General features: G+C 35.8%; 2 protein-coding genes across 3 annotated transcripts in view; one reads left to right on the top strand and one right to left on the bottom strand.

Annotated features, from left to right (window-relative positions):
- Positions 1 to 15,725: 15,725 nt before the first annotated feature.
- On the bottom strand, positions 15,726 to 19,528 carry LOC118439721 (uncharacterized). The gene is made up of 5 exons (XM_035861702.2): positions 18,931 to 19,528; positions 18,613 to 18,760; positions 18,432 to 18,523; positions 18,022 to 18,172; positions 15,726 to 17,957 (listed from the first exon to the last, which is right to left on the bottom strand). The coding sequence occupies exons 1-5, from the start codon at positions 18,991 to 18,993 to the stop codon at positions 17,740 to 17,742; spliced, it is 672 nt and encodes a 223-aa protein (XP_035717595.1). The 5' UTR covers positions 18,994 to 19,528; the 3' UTR covers positions 15,726 to 17,739.
- A 111-nt stretch (positions 19,529 to 19,639) lies between these two features.
- Positions 19,640 to 24,898, top strand: part of LOC118439712 (ATP-dependent DNA helicase DDX31) — a 16,111-nt gene continuing 10,852 nt past the window's right edge. For both annotated transcript variants that reach the window (XM_035861686.2, XM_035861685.2), the window contains exons 1-6: positions 19,640 to 19,935; positions 20,015 to 20,893; positions 20,971 to 21,237; positions 21,332 to 21,552; positions 21,631 to 22,243; positions 22,322 to 22,552. In XM_035861686.2, the coding sequence (XP_035717579.2) occupies positions 19,867 to 19,935; positions 20,015 to 20,893; positions 20,971 to 21,237; positions 21,332 to 21,552; positions 21,631 to 22,243; positions 22,322 to 22,552 (2,280 nt within the window). In that variant the 5' untranslated portion in view covers positions 19,640 to 19,866. The remainder of the gene's footprint in view (positions 19,936 to 20,014; positions 20,894 to 20,970; positions 21,238 to 21,331; positions 21,553 to 21,630; positions 22,244 to 22,321; positions 22,553 to 24,898) is intronic.

Here is a 24,898-nt window from a genome sequence, read left to right on the forward strand (position 1 = left end):
TAGACGGTGGGAGCAACGAATAGCTTAGGTTGGTGGTTAGTTAGCGTGCAAGTACACGTATCAAAGGCACTCAGAATCCGAGCTTAACAAAGCCAGCTTTGGGTTTACCAACCGTGTCACGTAGTACGTGTATACCTTACCTGCTCACGCTTCGCAAAACCTAGAACCCCATCCCCCAGCTAAAGCAACGCGAACACCCCGCGATCCCTCTAACTTTGCCCTTAATACGTCAACGAGGAGGGATAAGTTTCGGCAGAGGCAATTAAAACTAATTATTCTCGTCCGTGTCGCGACCGTAATCGGACCTTTCCGATCATGCTTAATTATCTACGAATCGTTTGAAATTTCATTGTTACTTCGGCCGATAATAGAAAGCGATACGACAACTTCTCCTCCCTTTTCGGCTGTCTCGAATAATATCAATTAGTTTCGAGAAAAGCAATTTACTTTCTCTCTCTCTCTCTCTCTCTCTCTCTCTTTCTCTCTCTTTTCTTCTCTCTCTTTTCTTTTCTTTCTTTTTCTTTCTTCCGTTTTAATTTCCTTTTTATATATCGAGATCGAATCTATTGAATAAAAATGATTGAAAAATAGGCGTGCCTAAAAATATTTTTTCACGGACATTTATCGATCGTTACGATTAAAGGTAGGAAAAGAAAAAAAAAGAAAAAGGAACTGATCCGTTGGTCGCCGTTGAAAAGAACAACATAATAGCCAAACCGGTGAAGGGTGAACAAATTCGGCTCGAGTGGTAGGTGCTGCTTAGCAAGAGATAAGATCTGGAATCGCGTGTCGCGAGTTCTCGATGGATCAGGGACCGCGCTTTCGAAAAGTTCCGAGCCAAATGTGCAACTAAGTACCTACTTAGCCACCGTTCGATGCATCCAAGGGTAGAGGGGGATCGAGCGATCGCATTTGAATGAGAGATTTAGCTAGCGGATTTTCCTCTCCGATCGTGCTATTGTGTCGTTTAAACTCGACCACCTGACGTCTTCTTTCCGAGCGTTAAAACTCCCTTCTCGAAGGGAGATCCTCTTCTTTTAGATGGATCATTTTATTTACTTCTTTTTTCTTTGATTTAATATAACAAGTTTTATACGACTTACAAGTTCCTACAAAATAATTTCGCGATCGTAATTCTACGAAGACTCAACAGAGTTTAATGAAGAAGTAAATCGAACAGCTGCGAAGACTGCTTTTTCCAAGCCACGGCGCCAATCTGCCCTGGAGGATTCGACGAGAATCTAATGGATGGGACCACGCCCAAAAAATTAGCTCTAACGAATAAACGCGACTGTCCTCCGAAGACTGAAGAAGTTTTGTCCAATTTATCATTATCGTATAGAAAGACTTTAAAATATTAATTAATTGATCGTCATATCCATTGAAATAAATTTTACAATCCGCCAGGATATTTTTATAAAGATATTTATCGTACGAATATCCATCAATTTACGTTACAAGAAAGAAGAAAAAAAAAGGAAAAGAGAAAATGAGAGAAACATCCTAATCGCCGTGACAATACTTTATCGGAATATCTCGAATGATGTTTTTGCACCCCAACGTGCAGGAACGTTCGCCCCTTCTCGTAATACGCGTCACCCCATCTATCGAATTATTTTGATTCTGCGATAATTCATCCCTAATACCATCTCGTCCCCGTGTCTTCATCCTCATCTCACGTGACGAGAAAAAAAATGATCGAGACCCGATTCCGAGATTCTTTTTTCATGGAAATGTAAAAAAATAAGCGGCCTCCACAAGGTCTTTTCGTTGAATTTATGATCTGAGATTAGTAGGATTAGATGTAAACTGCGACCAATACGCGAAAATTTAAGATCTATGAGTTTTCGATCGAACATATGTTTTTTTTTTCCATTAGAAAAAGTAATCGTACCTTTTTTTTTTCTTTTACAAGAAAACTAATTAAGAGAATGGAAATATATTTATTATGTTACTTGATATTATGTATTATTATCCAGATACATATAGTACTTATATGTATCAAGTAAACCATTTTTTTTTTTTACTTTTATTATAGATTTTATGTATTATTTTCGGATATTCGAGATATTATATAACAATCTACTTAGATTTTATCACAAATTTAATGATAATATTTCACAATTAACTATGATCCGATTACACAATTAATGTTGAATTTAACAAAATAACATATATTAATGACGATCTATACAAGATCATTCGACTTAGAGTAGCTTGATCAAAAGCGATTATTCAATGATATTAAAATTGTGAATTAGAAAGGAAATCGGTCACCCTAATTCATTAGAATGGTATTTTTGTAATGATGAAGCTGTAGATGTTAGATTGAGAGTTTGTCGAAGGGCTTAAACATGTAGTTCGTATTCATCGTTAGAATGTTAGATCCCCAAGCGTGAAGCAAAAGGATCGTTAGCTCGAGGATCGTAGATTCGAATCCTTTGCCCGTTACGAATTCTCTGTTCGGACGATTTCGTTGTAATTTTTGGAAATGTACGAACGTGTCGAACTTGTTCTGGCAGCCTTCTACGTGCAATAATCCGCGTAGAGGTTCGTATTGTCGACATGAAATTGAATTTTCGTCGATTAGATTTTCGGCGTTTACGGTTGGTTAAAGCCAACAGGAGAAGAACACGGCAATTGTGAGCACGCCCTGCTTAGACAGCTGTGTAGAAGAAAGAGAAATAAAGAAAAAGAGAGGGAGAGAGAGAGAGACAGACAGAGAGAGAGAGAGAGAGAGAGAGAGAGAGAGAGAGAGAGAGGACACACTGGTACCTCCACCTAAACTTTTATACGATCGACCAACCCCCTGATTCCAACATTATTATAATCTGGCCTCGGGCCTAATTTTAGCAGATCACGGAACCGTACCTAATTCATTGTCCGTCTCCTTGAGAGCTCGTTGCCCATAACTAGGCTAATGCGAGATCGATCGCGTTCGTTGGAACCACTCGCAAATTTGTACTCTCAAAACTAGCTTGAGAATCGTGAAAGAAACTAGAAGAATTTGCGAAAGTGTCGAGTCGTCTACTTCGAAATCAGAGGAAAGTAGTAATCACTTGAGAGATCTCTTTCGAAGTGATTGAAATATTTCCAAGAGATCTGCTCAAGCAGCTCGACGATTTGAATATTCCACCGGGTAATTCGAACCTGACAAAAGATGTTATTCTGTCCTTACGATCCTTACACTTCCTATCTATCTCTTTCTAACTTATTCGTTCGATCGTTCTCTCTCTCTCTCTCTCTCTCTCTCTCTTTCTATCTGTCTTCCTTACGAGACTAAGTTCCTATCCCTCTTCCTATCCTTTTCAACGAGCTCCCGAGGGAGAGACAAAGTTTGTGCTCGTGCCAGGCGTCTTGGTTAATCACTATAATTGATATTCCGTTGATATCACCGCGGCGAGTAACGGAGTAACACGGTAACGAAGTAACCCGATTAAAGGCAGTCTCTTATTGGTTCTCTCGCTCGTTCTCTTCAATCGAATTATATTATTATCGCGTGCTAGCGTGAGATAAAGAGAGAGAGAGAGAGAGAGCGAGAGAGAAAAGAGTGTTTCAGAATAGATCTCGTGAGTTTAGATCTTCCTGTCAGAAAATAAAACACCGAGAATAAAACGAATAAGAATTTCAATGGATAGGAACATTAAGCAAGATCTACTTTAAAAATGCTTACGAATGACTAAAAATTCTGAATCGAAGGAATCAACTAAATGCGAGACTGTGATTACAGTATTTTGTACGAAAACGTATCGTACATATCCACCTTATAATGAACGACGAACCGTTGGCATTCGCAAGTCTTCTGGCTGGCAGCAACTCGTTTAGCAGGAACAATGATGTATGGGTAACTTCCTGTGAGCCTCCACCGACCGGAGAATCTACGTTTGAGAGAGAGAGAGAGAGAGAGAGAGAGAGAGAGAGAGAGGGAGAGAGAGAGAGAGAAAGAGAGAGAGAGAAAGAAAAGAAATAAAAAGACACAGAGGGAAAGAGAGACTTTTGCCGAGGTAAAGCAAAATCTGGAAAACCGCATCATGCAAAGGCGGTTACAATACGCGCCGCTGATTTCCGACATTAATGACATATTTGCGACAATAATGTTCTGTGTAAACGAGTATATTATATAATGACGAAATGCTCGGTTACAAAGAGACGGGGTGCGCAGGACGCTCACGCATACACTCTTCTCTTTCTCTATCTCTCTCTATGTATATCTATATATCTGGCTCTATCTCTGTTTCTCTTACTCTAATATCGGCGTTTGCGCGCAAGTTACGCGTGCAAAGAGTCACTTGTATTCATGTATATATACTCCACGTGTATGTTGCGTGTCAGCGTGTACATAGAAGGTATTCACGGTCGCAGGAAACAGCGCATCATGGTAATAACCGTCATCATACGTCGACCACTTAGAACCAGACTGCACTCCTCGTGGAAAATTCGTCGTTTTGTCGCTGCTCGCGAATCGTCTCGCGGATTATTCTTTTCTTCTCTTTTTCTTCTTCTTCTTTGTTTTATTGATATTTTTACAGGAAGAAAAGAAAACTAGTCGAAGTTTGTCAAACAATGTTTTTCTCGAGCTTCGTTCAAAAACTTCAAACAAAATTACATTTATTTTTTTTTCGTTAAATAATCGAATAATCAAATATTGTTCATTTCGAACGATTGAGAGTTGACTTATTTTCTTGTTTATATTCGATCGCATTTTTATTATTCGTAGAGTAGGGCGTAGGTATTAAATCGTGATTAAAATATCGCGTTTGCTAACGAGTATTCGTGACAACGGCAAGATATCAAACTGTCCACGATATCCGCAATTTTAGTATAACTCTTTGGGAAAATGAAAAAAAAAGAAATATATAAGGAAAGAGAGAATAAGGAAGGTGGGAGGTATCTACGTACACGCGTGTATTATGGTTGAGTCGAGAGTGAGAGAGAGAGAGAGAAAGAGAAAGGGATGCTCGAGGAAGAGAGAGAAAAAAGATACGGACGGATAGACAGAGGAATTATGGCTGCACGCTGTGTTCAGGAAACGGTGCATTCTATTGTGCTTTTGTCATAGCTAAACTGTCAGGCCAATTTCGCTCGCGGTCCAATTTGTACTCTTGCGTGTATATACGTATATAAGAACATATGTATGCAGATATATAAAGTATTTCAGGATAATTGAACGCTCGAAGTATCTCTTTCTTTTTCAATATATTTAAATATGTTGTAAAATGAAATTGTATGCTTCCGAAACAGAAAGAAACTAATTTTATATTATCATTTTTATTTATTTATTTATTTTTTAATAATATGATGCTCTTTGGTATTCTATCACAAAGTGTTATCAATAATTTCAAAAAAAAAAAAAAGAGATGAAGAAGAAAAAAATTCTTTATAAAACACTTATAGGAGTTCGACGAAGAGATTCAGAAATATTCGATACGAGAATAAGATCGTGAAGCGATTAAATGGATTACTTAAGTCGTTAGATTAGGTATTTATTTTATTTATTTACACATGTCTTAAGCTTATACATTTATTCTTGTACGTATAAGAAATTTTAATCTGATTCCTCTTGTGTATTTTATCATAGGCATTTTTTTGTCTTTTTATTATTGACAACTACGATTATTTTAATATCGGTAAAAAGAAATAATTTCTGAACGATTATAAAAATTACGACTGAATTGAAGCCAAATAAGCAAGAAATAGGGAGAGACAGAGTGATAGAGAGAGAAAGAGAGAGAGAGAGAGAGAGAGAGACAGGAAAGGAAGAATACGTATTTTATCACAGACATTCTTTTGTCTTTTTATTATTGACAGCTATAGTTATTTTAATGTCGATAAAAAGAAATAATTTCTGAACGATTGTAAAAATTACATCTGAATTGAAGCCAAACGAGCGAGAGACAGAGAGACAGAGACAGAGGGCGAGAGAGAGAGAAAGAGAGAGAGAGAGAGAGCGATAGAGAGAGAAAGAGAAGAGACAAAGAAAAGGAAGAGTAGGGAGGACCGAAGAGCAATTAAGTAATGATCCTCGGTAGAGAGCAATTGGTCGAGACTGAATGGTAAAACCACGCCCCGTATATTCGTCCTATGTTCGTTGATAGCGTGAAACACCGATTCTCTTGCACTCTTGTCATCATCGTCGTCCCCGACATAGTACACAAGTATCACGATACGTTAATTTAAGAGAAATTTTAAGAAAGAATGAACGATCTTTAAATATAACTCGCTTGCTTGCTTGGTTACTCGCGATACTTGTTTTTTTTTTTTTTTCAGAAAACGAGAAAGAAGAAAAGAAGAGGAGAAAAAAAGGAAGAAATAGAAGGATAAAGCATCTTCACGACCATTTTGGTGGCGCTGAAAAACCGCGGTTAGGGTGGGTGTAAAGTTATATGTGTTCTTCTCACTTGTCTCAATGACTGCCGAAGAGGATAGAAATAGAAAGAGAGAAAGAGGGTGGGTGTGCTGGGAGATTTCAGCGTGCGAATGTCTTTCAGCAGCAGCCGGGACCTTCCAATGAAATCGCAGTGCATATATACTCGGCGCAGACGCAGTCGAGGATTGAGCAGGAGCTAGAAGAGAGATAGAAAGAGATGGCGGGAGAGAAAGAGAGAGAGAGAGAGAGAGAGAGAGAGGAAGGAAGGTGGGTTAGGTATTTCCACCCTCGTCGACTTGGGGTGGTAATGCCTCGACCGGGGTGTGAAAATCAGGAACGAGCTGCGGCGGCAGATGAAGAGTAGGAGGAGATGGGACAGGAGAAAGAGAAGAGGTAGAGAGGGGTGGATAGGAGGATGAGAAGTTGAAACACCCCTGGGTCCAGCAAAAGCGGGGAGGAACGAAGAGAGAACGAGGGAGGGAACGAGTGGACGAGCGAGAGGGAGACATTGCCGCCATTTTACAGTGGTGCGGATCTGCATAACGATCAGAGACTGTCGTGTTTATCAAAGCTTTTCTCCGCCATCTGCATAATTTTCTGCCGCGCCAAGAGGGCGGCGGCAGAGGTGGCAAAGAGGTAGGAGTGGGAGAGAGATGTCGAAGGGTGGCACAGACGCCGCTAACGACTACGACGACGACTACGACGACGACTACTACTACTACTATTACTACTACTCTACTACTACTACTATTACTACTACTCTACTACTACTACTATTACTACTACTCTACTACTATTATTACTACTACTACTACTACTACTACTACTACTACAACTACTACTACTACTACTACTACTACTACTACTACTACTACTACTACTACTACTGGTACTACTACTACTACTACTACTACTACTACTACTACTACTATTACGACTACACTACGACGACGACGACGACGCCGGCGGACACCCTCCACTCTCGACTGCATTTTATGTGCACGACTTATGAAACTTTAACGCCCTTACGAATAAATTACGCGAGTAAGCGTTGAGCGCTGCAGCCTTCCGGACGCGTGATTGGACGATTTGCATTCGAAGTGAAACGAGTTTAATCGAATACCATCTCTTCTTCAACTACTGCTTCCACTACCACCAACACCATCTTCTTCCCTTTCTTTGTAGGTTTTAATCGCGTTTTCCGTTTATGAGTGCTCTCGAGCTTTTACCAACAAACAGAGCTTGTTGATAATGTTATAGTTATTATTTACGTTACTCTTTTTCAAACATCAAATTCTTTTAGATAAGAAGAATATATTCGTTCAATAATTATCACTGATATAATGTATGAGTAAGTATGTCACTTTACTCATGACATACATAAGTACCTATGTACTTGGGTACTACGTTTGGGTTGGTACTACGCACGAATTCCCAGGGCAACCGTCGACGAAGAAAAATATTTAGTGACAGCTTTCTTTACGTAGGGGAAGGGTGGTGGCCGTTATTAGTGCTCTTATTAGCCTAGCATATGGACCAGAAGGGCAAGTTTCGATAAAGATCGCGACTCTCTATTCGAGTCCTCGTTGATCGAGTACTTAGATATGCTTACGCTACGACCGGTGAATGCAGTTTGTAGTAACAGGTCTTATTTCAAGGGATTAGAGATCTTTGTAATCTCCTTCAACGATCTTCCATTTTCCGATTCGTCAAGAGAACGAGATGCAAATATCTGTTCTGCTCTTCGACCGCAATAGGATAATTCTTGTTAAAAAAGAAGAGAGTAAGAGAGACAGAGAAAAAGAGAGAGAGAAAGAGAGAGAGAAAGAAAGAGAGAGAAAGAGAAAGAAATAGATAGGAAAAATATGGAACGCGAGGTCCATCACGTGTAACGTTATACTACATCCCTTTGGTGTACACTTTCATGTAGATATCCCACTCATGCGCGTATACATCGTAGGTACTTTTATTCCGCTCGATGAAATATCACTCGGCACAGATGCATATCGTGTATCTCCATGCATCTGTATATTTTCCTCGATGGTTACTATGATATTATATAATATCTATATAAAATCATATATGCATATACATATATACATAGACATACTCGTATATATATATATATTACATATATTTCGACTTGCTTCTATACTTTATTTGATTCTGATTGGAAGACACTAAACTCGACGCTATCGTTCTGTACGACCGAGTTTAATTTCGTGACACGCGACGTAATTCCACGTATGATTTGTCATTTATCTCGAAATCGATGAAAATTATTTCCTACTTTTTCTCTTCTGGGTTTCTAGCTTTCTCTCTCTTTCTTTCTTCCTCCCTTTCTTTTTCTCTTGCTCTCGTTTATTGCGATGAATTTGAAAGACAACGGCTAGCGTATATAATCGGACGACTACTTTAGATGTAATCGAAACGCATAAATCTTTCGTAACAGTTGATTAAACATTCCAAGATGATGACGAGCGATGACAAGCACGTAGTTGTACATACCTACAGAGTTCGATTAATCCGCGGTGTTTATCGGCGGGCGCACGGTCGATCGCTTTACCAAGCGTTGCCTCACCTGATTTGGAGACTTAATGAGCCCGTTGACACTTTGATGCAGAGTCGTACCGCGTGTCGGCGTGGAATTACCAGTTCAATAATTCAGAACGCAGACCGTAATGGAACTTGTCCACCGGACTCGATCTATCATAGGAAATTGCAAGGGGTAAGGTGGGGCTGCCGAGGTGGATAGAGGTTGAGATAGGTGGGGGTGGCCCGGGAGAGCCCTTTTACCAACGCTCATAAGAAACATACATATTAGAAGAATAACAGCAGGTTTGCTCGTTCGTAACGGCCGTTTCTCCTTCATCGTTTCGTTCCGAGAATTGATTAGTTTCCGGAAATAAATGGCCAAAGCAGTGTACGCATCGAAGGAACTACAAGGATCGTCGTACGATCAATATACTAGTTATATAAATCGAAATCGAAAATCGAAGTAAAGCGTTGTTCGAGGATTCACAAGAACCTTATCGTCCTATCTATCTATCTAGCTAGCTAAGGTATCTATATCTAACTTGGAATTTTCCGAGGTAGTTTGAGATCGGCCGACGATGAAAGACGGCAGGCATTCCGTTTGTATAAATTTTTCCCATCCTCTTCTTCATCTTCTCACTCTCACTCTCACTCTCTCTCTCTCTTTTTCTCTCCCTCCTCTCTCTCTCTCTCTTTCCCATATCACGAGCCTCTTCCGTTCGGATAGGAACGAAGTCTCGAAATACTCCCCGTCAAAAGCAAAGCTCAGAGGCAATCATGAGCTTTCGAATGCAAAACAGCAGCTTTCGTCGAGCAGCACTCGGCACTTTTACATTTAAATGTAAACTCGCTGAGTGCGCGCCGCAGAGCATCGCCTCTCGCCATATCCTCTCGCCTACCCCACTTCGTTTCTCCCTGCTAGCACCCCACCATCAACGACACCATCTCCCTTTCACCTACCTACCCCCCTCTCAACCGGGTGCCACCCTCTTCGTCTCTTTCCGAGGACGTAGGCGATATGGCGGAGGCGCTTGGATTTAATATTTTACACCTCAAATGTTGGACGCGCGCGAGAAATGCAAAGCAGACATGGAGCGAGAGACGGAGCGAGAGACGAAGAGAAAGAGAGAGAGAGAGAGAGAGAGAGAGAGAGAGAGAGAGAGAGAGAGGGAGAGAATGACACGGATACACAGACACACGAAGAGTCGAGCGGGTGTGAACGTTACCCTTGTATTTCACTCTCCCTCTCTCCTTCTCTCTCTCTTTCTTTCTCTTTCTCTCTTTCTCTTTATCTTTCTCCGGGCAGCTCGGATTGGATTTAAAACGCGCTAATTTGTCGAGCACGACGGCACGACCCACGCGAACCGTCTACGCACCACCTTTCTACGTATTTCTTTTTTCTCCTCTTCGTCGGTCTCTATTCCAAAGAGAAATAGAGAGAAAGAGAGAGAGAGAGAGAGAGAGAGAAGAGAGAGAGAGAGAGAGAAGAGAAAGAGAAAGAGGGACGCGTGGACACGGTGGGCCACATCTAAATTTAAAATCTGCTTTGCATAATGCCCGACCCCATCCGCTGCTTGTCGACCCCGGGGACCGCCTAATTGCGGCCTCGTTCGAGTCCCACTCTCTTTCTCACTCTTTCTCTCTATCTCTATTTTTCTCTTTCTCAACTCTTCGACACCTACGGCAGCCATTCTCTCTCTTTGAAAAACCGGCTCTTCTCCCTTTTTTTTTCGATCATACATTTCCGGCACTTTGAACGAACCGACCACGACGTAGCACGGTCTCTTATTAAAAGAAATTTCACATTCGAATGTAGCTACGTCATAACGTTCGAAAAAAAGAAAAAGATCGTATCTCTTTTCAAGAGACCATGAGCCGTAAGCTTTTCCCTTTTTATCCCTCTTTTGCACGATCGACAGGATCGTTTTGCCGAATGGCGAAGTTTGCCATAGTGCTTGTAACGTTCTCTCTCTCTCTCTCTCTCTCTCTCTCTCTCTCTCTCGCAATCGTTCCCCGTACCGTGCTTAATGTACTATTAAACGTAGCCATTGTGCTACGTCGGTCCATCGCATTCACAAATTTACTTCCTCGCCTTCTTCTCTGTCCACCAGGGCTATCCATCGTCCGTTGCTTAGTCTTCCCTTTTCGAACCAGGAAGAAATAGAAACGCTCGGCACGTGCCACTCACTATTTCCAATCAAAAGAAATTCGAAAGTAATGCTATTTCTTTCCCGCCTATATCCGACCGTTCATTTTTTTGCCTTTGCTTTCCTTTCCTTTCCTTTTCTTTTCTTTTTTTTTTCTTCTTCCTTTTTCTTTTTCTTTCTTCAGTCATCGGATATCACGAGGTTGAATTTTATTCATCGATAGGGTGCCAAAGGATGAGTAAAAAAATTGTACATTTCGTATCTCGAAATAGAAAGAGAAAGAGAGAGAGAGAGAGAGAGAGAGAGAGAGAGAGAAAGATAGAGATAGAGGCTAGATTTTCGTCGTTCCATTCATATGCTAACAATAAGAAAATTTGCTCGTTGTACACGCGTATATTCATATCAAATTTTTGGCTAACTTATCTTGACGTATTTTCGAGAGAGACACTTTTTATATCCTCGAGATCTTGCAATTTCATTCAGCGTGTTAGTCTTCTTGATCGGATTTGTAAATTTCTTGGCTTCGTTTGGTGAATAATCGTCGAAAGAAATGCGAGTATCTTGGCATCGTTAGACATTCTTGGCTTCAAGTTATTCTTCAAGAGAAAGAAAAAATAGAGAGAAGGAGGAAGATAGAGAAAGAGAGAGAGAGAGAGAGAGAGAGAGAGAGAGAGAGAAATTAAAACATAATTCACGAATCAACTCTTTCGAGCAGACGATCTTTGTAAGAAGAAGGACGGAAGTTAACGATTCTTGTGTTTCGTCACGCTGAGACTTTAGACACGCGTAGAAATTTTGAATAATAGAATCACTATAGTCCGACAACGATTTTGGAAGAGTACATACTCTTACCGTAGTCGTTACTGGCAGTTTCCTGGCGATAACCCCAGCATTATATGAGTCGTTCCTGCGGCAGGAGATAGGGAATTCACAATGGGCTACAATGACTGGGCCAACGTTACGAATTAGGCTCGGTTACGCGTTTATTGCTGATTCCGGTCCAGGCATGCAGAGGCGTCCTATCGAATTTACGTGATCGTTCGTCCCGTCGTAGAAATCGTATGAATGTGAATTACGTACGAGAGAGAACGACGACGCCAATGCAGAGATGCGAAGTATTAGCATTGGTTAGCTTTATGGGGCGTTCAGTTCCGCAATTTCCTCTCTTTCTCTCGTATCTCGTTCCTCGTTTATCCGTTTCTCTATCTATCTATCCCTCTATCTATCTATTTATCTATCTATCTATCTATCTATCTATCTATCTATCTATCTATCTATCTATCTATCTATCTCTTCCTTTCTATCTCTCCATCTCTCTTACTCTTGGTAGATAGTAACCAAGGGGTGTAGATCAATAAAGTCTGTCTGTCTGGAAAAATAATGCCAAATCGACTGTCCGTTTTCCTTGGCGAACAAATAAATGTTCGGAAAAAGAGTGAAACGTCCCGACGATCGACTATCGTTCGTGATCTAGAGACCAGGAAGTAGAACGTTTGGATCCGCGATACCTTCCTCGAATATATATTACCTTGTTTAAAAGTACCTTCCGTATCTATCGTAAAACGAGTTTCCGTCGATTCGAATCGAAAATCTTTCTCAAGCGAAAAAAGTTTCGTACAACGATTTCCTACATGCTTTCTTATACCCAACCATTTTCTTTTCTTTCAGGGTCACGCGTGACTGGCACGTCTCTAACGTCCGACAACATGAGGGTAGAAATTAGGACACTATAATTATTAATCAATTTCACATTAATTGTTTTCTAGGCGTCTCGGGTTAAGTGGGATGTTGTGTTCTGGCTTCTGGCAAGCTCCTGGCAAGCGTAACCAGCCGAAGTGTCATACAGGAAGATTAATTACATCGTAGTACCTTTTATGTATGTCATACGAGCGACAGCCATTTTCTTTGATCGCTGCACGTACGTTTATACGTGTGATAATGACGACAACGACGACGAAGACGACGACGGCGACGACGAAGACGACGACAACGACGAAATCGTCAACGAAAAACACAATGACGAAAGATGAATGTGTCAAGAATACGAAGAGTGAGAAGTTTTCATCGTTATCTCCGTCCTCTTTTTTTTCTTCAGCTTCTTTTTACAATTTACACGGCAACTCAAGGAAAAGCAGATCGATTTTTGAAAATATTTTTTTGATCAACTTGAGAAAATATTTGAAAAGAATCTTATTCAATCCTTATCTCTGTTTAGTAATGTTTTTCTTCTGATGTGGGTAAATTTAATGTGGTGCGTAAACTTTTTGTAATTATAGGAAAAAAAATGGGGGAAACTAAATCTAACCCGATTTTACATACAGTTTAATTACCTACAACAAAAACCAATTCAGAGCTATTAATTATTCAGCTTATTAAATTATTTAATGTTAAACATTTAAATACTGTAGATAGATATAAAAGAACTTAGACATATATTATAAATTATTCAAATAACTTTTATAATTGCCACGTCATTTCGTTAAAATTTAATATTAAATGTTTAAAGTTATGCTATAAATGTTTTATTATTAATTCGTGATAAAAGCGTAAGACGAGCCAATAAGAAAAATAATGTCTATCTTTTACGTTTCAACATCATTATTTCTTTTCCGTAAGAAATATATTACCTACTAACCTGCATTGAAACAAGAAGCCTGCGGGCTCTTCCAAGAAGTATGTGTGTGTGTAGATATATATGTAGAAAAATCATGCGTGAAAGACAAATACATATAAAGTTTTTTTTTTAATGCTTGCTGACGTCGAGCTCGATTCTAGATATTCGTGTGCTTGTGTGCAGCATGTGGAATCAACCAAGAGAGTTTTTTTTAATTTACTTTAGCATTGAAAACAGGTATTTTCCAAGAAATTATATAAATTATATATACTTTTTAGAATTTATTTATCGGTAGTATCCACGATCAAGTTTTTCATTTTCAATTCTTTTTTTTAATCATTTTTCTTGAATTTCAGCTGTTTCAGAGATTGGTCAAATATTTTCAATGATTTTCCAATTATTTTATTTAATTTATTAATTACTTATATATATTTATATTTACTTATATATTTATATTTTTAAATATTCATGAATGAAAATTATGCAAATTATTTTTTCAGGAAATATGCAAGAGAATGTATGATTAATAAAAATACATTCTCTCTCTCTCTCTCTCTCTCTCTCTCTCTCTCTCTCTCTTTCTCTCTTATTATCAGATTTATTAATCATATATGTTTCGGCTCATGATGTAAAAAGCTATATACGTGTAGTAAGAATCTATTTTAAGTACTTTCATTTAAAAATATCCATAAATCTATTTTTCTAATTCCGTTTAATAATATTTCTAATAGTCTATATCCATTTATATTTTACATTATATATCATTTTTTAATAATAAATGAAAAAATTAATAATTTATTGTCTCGCAATAAATTACTCATAATGTACACAAGGTGTACTCTCATTATACACTGCGCATGCGCGGAGGAAATCGTTCAACTGTTTTGACCGATGCGATACCATCTTGTGTATTTCTGCAACATATATTTTCCAATATAATTGGTGTACATGTGTCACTTTTAAAAATCATTTCAAGAATTGTACTGTCCAATATTATTATTTTTTATTGCAAAATAGTAATTTTTCGTTTTCCAGATTTAATTAGCAATTAGTGCTCGCGTGTAAGAATGTTTTAGAATCAATGATTACTCTTAGTATATTTTTCATCTACAACGAATTCAACCACATATTTGGATCAACTAATATCTCAATGTTGATCTACAAAGTGAACAAGTATTTCAAAGTCATCGTAGAACTTTTTAAATATTAAGTAAAAAAATTCAAATCTCTCCATTATCCATCATGTCGAAGATGATTGGAAAGGATTAATGGTTGTAACTTTATTTTGAAAATTATTAAAGAGCATGAACGTGAGTAATTCTGTTTTAGATTTACTCGCGAGTGGTATATTTTTCTTTGTGAATGTTTTTTATCGTTTATCGATTTATATTAAATCAGGTCGGAATCTTTTTTCCTAATGCGATCATATTAACGATTAATTATGAAAGTTTTATAAATGATTTAATTATTTGTGATATTAGCGGAAAAATTATACATTAATCATCAAATTTTAAGAAAAGAACATTCAAATAAAATATAACGTGTTTTGCTTTTAACAATCAGAACGATTTAATATCTATTATACACTATTTTGCAGATTGATATAGTTTATTCGGGCGCATGGGTATTTATTTTTTCAATATTTCTTATTTCTATTTTATGATAATTCGTAAAAGTATAATTGTGATAATGATGCATATTAAGATACTTATGGTTCATTTTGCTATGCACTAATATGTTTATTTTAAGCTATAGTAAATGTAACAATAACAATATATATACATATATATATATATATATATATATATATATATATATATATATTTATATATAATTGTTATTGTAATAATATATATTGTTATAATAATATATATATTAAATAAATATAACAGTATATACTTATAGTTATAGTTTTATATATATATATATATATATATATATATATATATAAATACATATAAATACATATATGTATATATATATATTTATATATATATATTTACACATATACATATTTGTATACACATTATACATATATGTATATATATATATATTTGATGGTAATAAACGTAACATAGTAATAATTATAAAATATTGCACATATACTTTTATATGCCCGAAATGTAGAAATCTATGTAAAAATCATGAAATAGTTGTGATGCACTTTTTTGAAATATTTAATAACGAATCTATACATTATCTCACAAGTAGATCAGGGCAAAGCTACGATTGATCTCACTGTTGATCGATTTTAATCATTTCAAAGAAAAGTTCGACGTTTTTTTAAATGTATGTGTATATATAAACCTTTTTTAATTATAACAATAAATTGATTTCAATCAAATATAATAAAAATGTTACATATAGCTTATGTACTACTGCAGGAAATGTCGATTTTTTTACTTTAAATTGAAAATTGTTAAAATAACGCCCATTTAATAATAAACACTTTTATATTTAAAATCGAGGAAAATCGATTCTATTTGATTTTTATATAACACTTTTTCAAAACATATAGGCGTATCTATTGTTATCGTGTAAGACACTCCCTACGGTCGTGCCTGAAAAGGGGTATATGGAAATAAAAGAGTCCCGCGAGAATGAGATTTCGCCAAGTACTTCGCTTTCGATCCACGAAAAAGCCAAGTTAGTTTTATTTTACAATCCATCGATTCCCACGATACGGAGGGGTGAGTATCGTGGCTTCGAGATCGAACGAAGAAGGATAAGAGGAAAAAGATGGTGGTGGAATCCTTCAGGAGTCTCTTGTAGAAGGGGGAATAGTACATAAGGGTCCTGAACCGTCGCCTGTCAACTAGTGTTTTAAAACTTTGCGACAGTCTACAAATTGACTCGCTCAGTTCTTTTTAAAAGCGGTACTGCGGTCGACCACCAATCAGAATGCGTATCTTTACCCTTCTCATACGTATATAAATACTTATGTATCTACAATACTACGTTAATCTTTTTCCTTCTAAAGATTTGAAGATCACTTTCTTTCAATTCGCATACACGCAAACATCAATGATAATAATTTCCATTTCGATGTATCTACGATGATTGAACGATCAAAGTAGCAAAGCAACGAAAGCATTCGACATAAATCCAAGTAAAAACCTTCCTCCGTCGACTATTGTCATCTCGATTATTATTCCTAAGTATATAACGAAAAGTTGACAAGAGTTTTGCTCGTTCGGTATACGAGATACATGCGTGTAGCCAGCAGTTCTGTTACTATGACTTCGAATATGCTTGCGTGAGATTTCAATCGCCTAAGTTTAAAAGTATTTCGACGTAAAGTGAGATCCATTTTTCATATTTCTCTATGCATAGCAATGTTCTCTCCCTCTCTCTCTCCCTCTTTCTCTCTCTCTCTTTCTCCTTTAGGGTCGAGGGACAGCTCCGCTTGATACACTCTATTAGTCGCATCTCCCAATTGATTTATCGTTTTACCCGCATTATTATACATTTTTCTTTTCTACTTTCCAAAAGGAGATCTATTCTGCGTACAAGAAAGCGAAAAAGGGAGAGAGAGAGAAAAAGAAAAAGAGAGAAAGAGAGAGAGTGAAAGAGAAAAAAAATACAAGTAATCCATTGACTGAAAAGAAAAATATCAATGGTTATTACGCGGTCTTAACTTTAGAAAATTTTACAAAAACTATCGTAAATGCAAGGGAAAAGAGAGAAATGGAAGATCGGTTATTTGCTACTTCGCTTATCCACAAACATTTTTCATTTTGAAATTAATTGAACGAAAATAATAATGGATCATCGATTTCTTTCATTAATTTTATCAATAAGTAATGAAAAAAAAAATAAACAAAATAAGACATTTATACAAATAAATACATATTAATTCGTTCGATTTGAAACTCGCCAAATTTCAAGCACCATATATAAAAACGAAGAACTTTGAATTTTCGTTCTTATCGTTCTTCATAATATAAAATTATTCTATCGTAAAACATAAACGATTTTTATCAGACGATTTCAATTTTTTACATATCCCACAAACCGAGTAACTTCGTTGATGTTTGGCGACTCGATATGATGAATAATATAGTCTTTTGTTCATTTCATTTCATGCTATTCGAGGTATCGTAAAAGGGTAAAGTGTTCGATGGTTGATAAGAAGATTGATTTGTCATGAAGCTCAACGATACGTAGGAAGGTGATTTAGTTGTAACTTCATCAGTAAGGTTTCCAGATATTTGTGAGATTTGTTGATTTTCTATGTTTTTGGACCATTCTCTGCGTGAACTTTGCACGACCATCCAGAAATATGCATTGAGTACTAACAATTAATGAAGGATACAATTAATCGTTATTAATAAAGAGTCAATATGAATAATACTTACGTAAATAAATGCAACAGAGTGGAATGTACCATGTCGATTTATCGAAAACATCGTATCGTTCGTGTATCAATTGAATACCTAGCGCCGTTGACTGATCTATTATGCTAATCATTTGCATATATAACCAAGGCACGGCATACTTAGATTTCCTCTGTAAACATAGGCGGAAGTTAGCAAGATCGTTAGCGAGTTTAGACGAGGTCGTTACGTGCCAAAAATATTCTATCGTGTAAAGAAACTATGTATTTGATCAATCTACACGTCATCCAAGGTTTCTTCTTTATTTTTCTTCTTTTTTTTTTCTTTTTTTTTATTTATTTTTTGTTCTACTTATTACTTGTTATAAAAAGAAGGACAATGAACAAACAAGAGATACTTTTTATGAAACCGTTTAGGATCAAAGTACTCACTGTGATCGATCCATACGTAAGATACGCGCTTGATATTAAAAACAGCATGCTATATACGAAAATAGCATACGAACAAATGGCAATGACTTGAGCTGAAAATTATTTTATATAATTAATTATTATATTATCGAGAGAAATATTTATAATCAAAAATAAATTGTTCGAGATGAAAATTAATCACATTGTCTATCCAATCGAAAATATTTGAAAACAAGAGCCCAATGCAAGCCAATGGGAGCCCAGGATTCAACAGTTCCAAAGAAATCATGTTCATGATTTCCAATAAAGAAATGACTCATGAAGACATTTATTATAAGTATCGAGAGAGCCTAAAGACAGATAATAATTGAATGATATATTTATATTGAATAACATGTATTATTTTCAATAAGGAAAACAACGGGATACATATCTGTAACGTCTTCTACATTATTCTACATCGAGAATGTAATCGTTTTAAAATAAAAGAAAGAAAGAAACATAATTAGATTTTACGTACCAATGTATAAGTGCCGATAATTCTTGACGCTACGGATAACCCGATGCAACACAATGCACTCATAATGATGAAAATTGTTAGCTGCTTGAATTAAACGTTTAAGTTTACACTAACTAACGCTAACACGTTTCACAGTTGATTGATCCTTTTGTCATTTCAACAATCGACACTTGCTCGATAGTCGGTGAAAAAAGAAAAAAAAATGTAAACACACATGGCTCGAAGTAAACACACGTTTACTACAATATGACGATCACTTTCTGCCTATATATATCTTTCGCACATTCGCAAAATATGTCTCTCGTTCTCTCTCTCTCTCTCTCTCTTTCTCTTTCTCTCTCTCTTTCTCTCTCTATTAGAAAAACAACTTTTAATGATTATATCTTTATGTCACTTATTTTCTTATGCACTTGGTATTATCTTTGAAGATTTAAAAAACAAAATACTTGTTGACTTTCAAGCATACCGAGAAGAACGATCGAAACATTTTGCTAACATTAAACAATAAGGCGCGAATGTCGAACCTGTAGTGATTTTCAACTATCGTCTATATTTCTTACTATCGAAGTACCATCTAATCGATCATGATGCATACTGTTATCTTTAACAACGACGACGTAGGTTTTTCTAGGCGACGATTCTGCTAAGACAATTGCGTAATTGTCGTGAATATATTTACACGACGTCGCAAAGATCCAAAGCGAGATAGAAGAAATATATGATTCGAGAAAATAAAGAGCGAGATAGTCGATAGTCTCGAACTCGTAAGTTCTTTTACGCATGCTTGTAGTGTCGCTGTCGTCGATGTATTCTTGTCAACACGTGACTGCTAAACGTGTTGTATGAAAGAGGTTATGTAGCTTCGTGTTGTTTTTAACGTGTATTTTATAAACGTGTGTTTATTCAATTGCCATCTTTTTTTTATAAAATCGTTCAATGACTATACAGGAGATGGATATTTGTTTAAATATTTCGACGGAACCTGCTGCTGGAGTATCTGCCAATGTGAGTATTTAATTAAATTTAAGTTATTTTTATGTTTCTTGTATTCGAGTTTTACCAAAAAAAACATCTATATATTTAGACAAAAAGAAGGTCTATGCTGAAAAGTTCTGTTAAAAAATTAAAGAAAGTAGCGGTAGAAAAAAAAGAAAGTAAGAAGAGCAATAGGTTACAAGGTGTTCCTTTTAGCCAAACCAAAGGAATCAAAAGAGTTAAACAAAAAGCATTGGCATCTATAGTCGCCAAAAAATTACAGCAAAATAATATACACAATAATTCGCAGAATACACAGAAACTCTCTAATTTACGGATTCAATCCAAGAATAAAAACAATATATCTACAGCTGTAACAAATAAATTAGAAAGAGTACTTTCTGCATCAAATGTACAAAATACAGATACCAATGAAGTTGTAACAGAAATTGATGAGACAGAAAAAAATGTTATTAAAGAACCTATCATATCATTTGTTAAGCCTTCAAAAAAGTTACTGGGTAAGGCAATTGTAAAAAAAAGAAATATAAATGAGACTGGTTCGAAAAAGTCTTTGTCAGAAATATTTTCAAATCAAGTAATGACAAAAACTGTAGAATCAACTTCGTCAGATGTAACTTTAAATGTTAAAACAGATGAGAAAGATACAGTTCAGGTACCGTATGAACAATCTGCAATAGAACAATCTAGTAAAAAATTAGTTCCAATAAAGCGATTGAAAAAGTTAGATATAAATACTAATAATAGGAAAAAGAAACACCTTAAGAATATTACAGAACATAAAACACAGAAAAATGAATCTTCTGATAAAACTTATAAAACTTATAAGAAACAAACTGGAAAAACATCATCTTTATTTAGAAATAATCCTGAAGTTCCAAATATTGGACAAAGATTTGTGAAACCAATTAGTGAAACAGTTTTTACAAAAACAAATTTTTCAGATTTTGATGTACATCCTTTTATGGTTAGTAGTAATGTTAATAGAATGAAATTTTTAATTTTATGATAGAAATTTCTAAAATCTGCTGTATTTTTATTAAGGTATCAAATCTAGAACAAAATATGAACATTACTAAAATGACTACTGTGCAACAAATGACAATTCCTGAAATTTTTTCTGGGAGAGATGTTTTAATTAGGTCTCAAACTGGATCAGGTAAAACACTAGCTTATGCTATACCAATTGTTGAATGTTTACATAAGATAAGACCTAAATTAACAAGGAGTAGTGGATTAAGTGCATTAGTCGTTGTACCTACAAGAGAATTAGCTTTTCAAACTTATGAGTGCTTTCTGAAATTAAGGAAAGTAAGTATTGGTACAAGCCTATTTTTTAAGATAAAAGTAAATTTTTGTATTTGTTTAAAAATGTCTATCTATTTTGTTTGTTCTATTATCACAGCCATTTACATGGATTGTACCAGGTTATTTAGTAGGTGGAGAAAAAAGAAAGGCAGAAAAAGCAAGGCTGAGGAAAGGTTGTAATATTTTGGTCGGTACTCCAGGTAGATTATTGGATCATATTAGACATACTGAAGCATTAAAATTAGATGATGTAAAACATTTTGTTTTGGATGAAGCTGATAGAATGTTAGATGCTGGATATGAGAAAGATATTGCCGGGTAAAATATTATCTTACGGAATAATTTTATAGATATTAAAAAGTTTATAATGTTAACATCTTCAAATCATATTTTTAGCATAGTGGATGCTCTTAAAGGAATAATTACTAAATCAGATAACTTAGGTTATGATCCTATGGAAATGTTAAAACGAAATAGTAGAAAAGTTTTCACAGATGAAGAAACCACTCTTTCAGAAGAAAATCATAAGAAAGAACGAAGTTTCAATGGTAATGAAATATCAAACTCTGAAACAGATAATAATGATATTAATAACAAAGAAGATGTAACTAAACAAGAATATCATTCGAATAGTGAAAGTGGTTCAGAACAAAATGATTTTCCTATAAAATCAAAGAAAAAAAAAGAGAAGTTTCTTGCGAAACCTACAAAAAAGAAAGAAGAAGATTTAAAAACATCTCAAGAAGATCTCACACAATTTCCTCCAAAAAGACAGACAATTCTTTTATCTGCAACATTAACTCAGGCTGTGGAAAAATTAGCCGGTCTAGCTATGCATAATCCAATTTTTGTTGATGCTGCAAAAGAAAATCTAGTAACAATTGACGGAGACGAGGATCAGATTAACGAAGATTTTGTAGTTCCTCAAAGTGTGCGTCAGTATTATATAGTAACTCCACCAAAACTACGTATGGTCACTTTAAGCGCTTACATCATTGATAGATGCAAGGTAAACGTGAAATATTTTATATAAGTAAAATTTTTGTAAACATAATTTCTTATCAATATTTGTTTCATCATTTGATAGCAATCTGGTCATAATAAAATGTTAGTATTTATGGCAACACAAGACATGGTTGATTACTATACAGAAATCTTATCTGCTGTCTTAACTAAACAGAGAGACGAGGAAGACGAAGATTCTGATCCTCTCATAAATGTGGAATTTTTAAAATTACACGGTAACATGAGCCAAAAGGAAAGAATGGAAGTTTTTAAAAACTTCAGGCTAACAAATAGCTCCGTTCTGTTATGTACAGTAAGTGATATTTTATATCATTATCTATTATCTAATATTTTTTATCATTATCTATTATTAATGATTGAGCTGGTAATTATGAAAAAATAATAAGCCATATATTTTTCATTTTGAAATATTAAAAAATTTTTTAATTATTTAAAAATTAAATTTTTGAATTATATAATACCGAACAAGAGAAGTATTTATTCTTTGAAAATAATTTTTTTATGTAATTAAAAAATGTTAAGAATAATGTGTGACAAAATATGTCTTTTAATATCTTAAATGACTTAGAAAAGTTTTATAATCACCGGTTTAATTAAGACCCGAAAAGGATAAGATTCGCATCGATTTATTGCCCGTTTTAATTTGACGTCAATGTCGATCTTTGTCAATTGTACATCGAATATCCAAAAATCGTTTGGATGAGATTGAAAGGCGACCACGATCTCAACCGTAGCGATTAGTTTCGCGTAGTATGATTATGTATTAGGAGAATGACGGTGGTTTCGCCACCGCAGGAGTTAATACAAAATATCAGTGAAAGAAAAGGATCCAAAGAAAGAAAGAGCGGAAGAAAAGCCGTGGATACCCGTCGGCACTCCCAGAGCTGTAAATTATCTCGCGGCTTATTCTTTCAGGACGGAATTTAATATCTTTGGACCCACGCTGTGTCCGCAGGTTAAAAATTATGTGTACACACGAGGCCTTCGTAACGAGTATAATTATGATCGTTGGCTCGTTCTGTGTCAGTGATTTCTTTAACCGTTCTCCTGCTATATTAATCGGTAAATTCTCGTTTGCCAATAACGACCAACAGAAATTCCATCGCGAAACAGGACAAATCTAAAAAAAGTCAAATATGTTCATTAAAATCTTATTCGCGTTAATATTTCATAGAAAAGTATCATTTATATGACGAATTCGAATATACATATATAAATATGTTAATACATTATTTTTCGATCGATTAATCTCGCCTTAAACCGGTTAGATTAATTTCGGATTAGCAATGGATCAATTTTCTATACTTTCCAATGTCCATTACAATCTCTATCTATCCGTAATCGTCTACCAGTGAAAGTAGTGAATTTTACTTTTTTATTTACATAACCAAAATGCGCTATTTAGTCTGTGTGAAGTTATTGTATCTTATTAATTAAACGTACAACAACAAGTTATATTTTTACTATAAAATCTACTCAAGGTATTGAATGATTGTCATTATAAAAATTCAACTTGGTCACGCAACTTGGATGACATTTTCACACCATGAGAATTAACTCGCTTGAATCAGGCAATCGTATCGTCGACTTTCGTTATCATCTTTTTCGTTCCCTCGTTAAATCCTATAGTACGCGATTAAATATCAACCAGTTTTTAATTTTTTTAATCTTCGTTCTTAAGGACGTTTCTACTCTACTTGATTATTGAACGTGTAGGTCGTATAAGATCGGATATCTAGAAAATAAAGACGCGATTTCACATTTCGTCGGGATGGAACTTATGTTTGCTTTGTCCGACATTAAAAATTACGTGTCGACTTGGTCGACGGTTGCGGCACGAAATGCACGGTGGAGGACGATCGAAGCCGCCCACGTTTTATGGCGTCACTTCAACGGGGATTTTATGACAGTATTATTAATTTCTACGTTGAAAAGCCACGAGGGGCTCCGCGGTTGGAATGTTCCGCGGCTCTCAGCGGTGGTGAATCCGGATCCACCGAGTGATATATGATACGAGTGAGATGTTTTGAGTGGGTGATCTATTCTGGATATCCCTGGCCGCGATCGTGCTCCGACTCCTAAACGATCGTTTATCTTAATCGCCTTCATCGATCGCTGCTCTTCCTCAGCACCGGTTAAGCATCGGTAGATCGAGAACAGTGGCAAATAATATCTAGTTTGTTCGATCTCGACGAGTTTCAGGCACGTATATACGTGATTCGATTGGATCGTCAAACGGATTCGAACGAGTCTCGACGTCGATCTTTTATTTTTTTCTTTTTCTTTTTTTCTTTATTTTTTTTTTTTTTTTTTTTTTTTTTTTCTTTAAAATTATCGATCGAACGTATATCGTGATAAATAGCATATAAGAAATAATCCCGAGGTAGTTTAATGAGAATTAATTCGAAATGCTAGGATAGACGAAGAAATAAAAATTGACTGAAAGAATCAATTCAAATTCTTAATACACGAATGAAAGATGGCCGAGGGTAGAAAACGGTGTAGGTAGATACCTCTAGCTATATGTTATTTATTTCTCTATCGATAACCGGAATTTTTTTCTCGTACTCCTTCACCCTGGCGCCTGACTCTGGCGCTGTCGGAGGCAAGCGCCAAATTAATTCGATGCAAAGACAAA

Source organism: Vespa mandarinia, chromosome 2, assembly GCF_050613455.1.
Source record: "Vespa mandarinia isolate Hongniang chromosome 2, ASM5061345v1, whole genome shotgun sequence".
Taxonomy (NCBI): domain Eukaryota; kingdom Metazoa; phylum Arthropoda; class Insecta; order Hymenoptera; family Vespidae; genus Vespa; species Vespa mandarinia.

Coding starts and splice junctions, on each gene's coding strand:
- LOC118439721 (XM_035861702.2), bottom strand. CDS start 18,993: ATGAGTGCATTGTGTTGCATCGGGTTATCCGTAGCGTCAAGAATTATC. Junction 18,761..18,930: donor TTATCGGCACTTATACATTG/GTACGTAAAATC, acceptor ATCTGTCTTTAG/GCTCTCTCGATACTTATAAT. Junction 18,524..18,612: donor TTTTCGATTGGATAGACAAT/GTGATTAATTTT, acceptor AATAATTTTCAG/CTCAAGTCATTGCCATTTGT.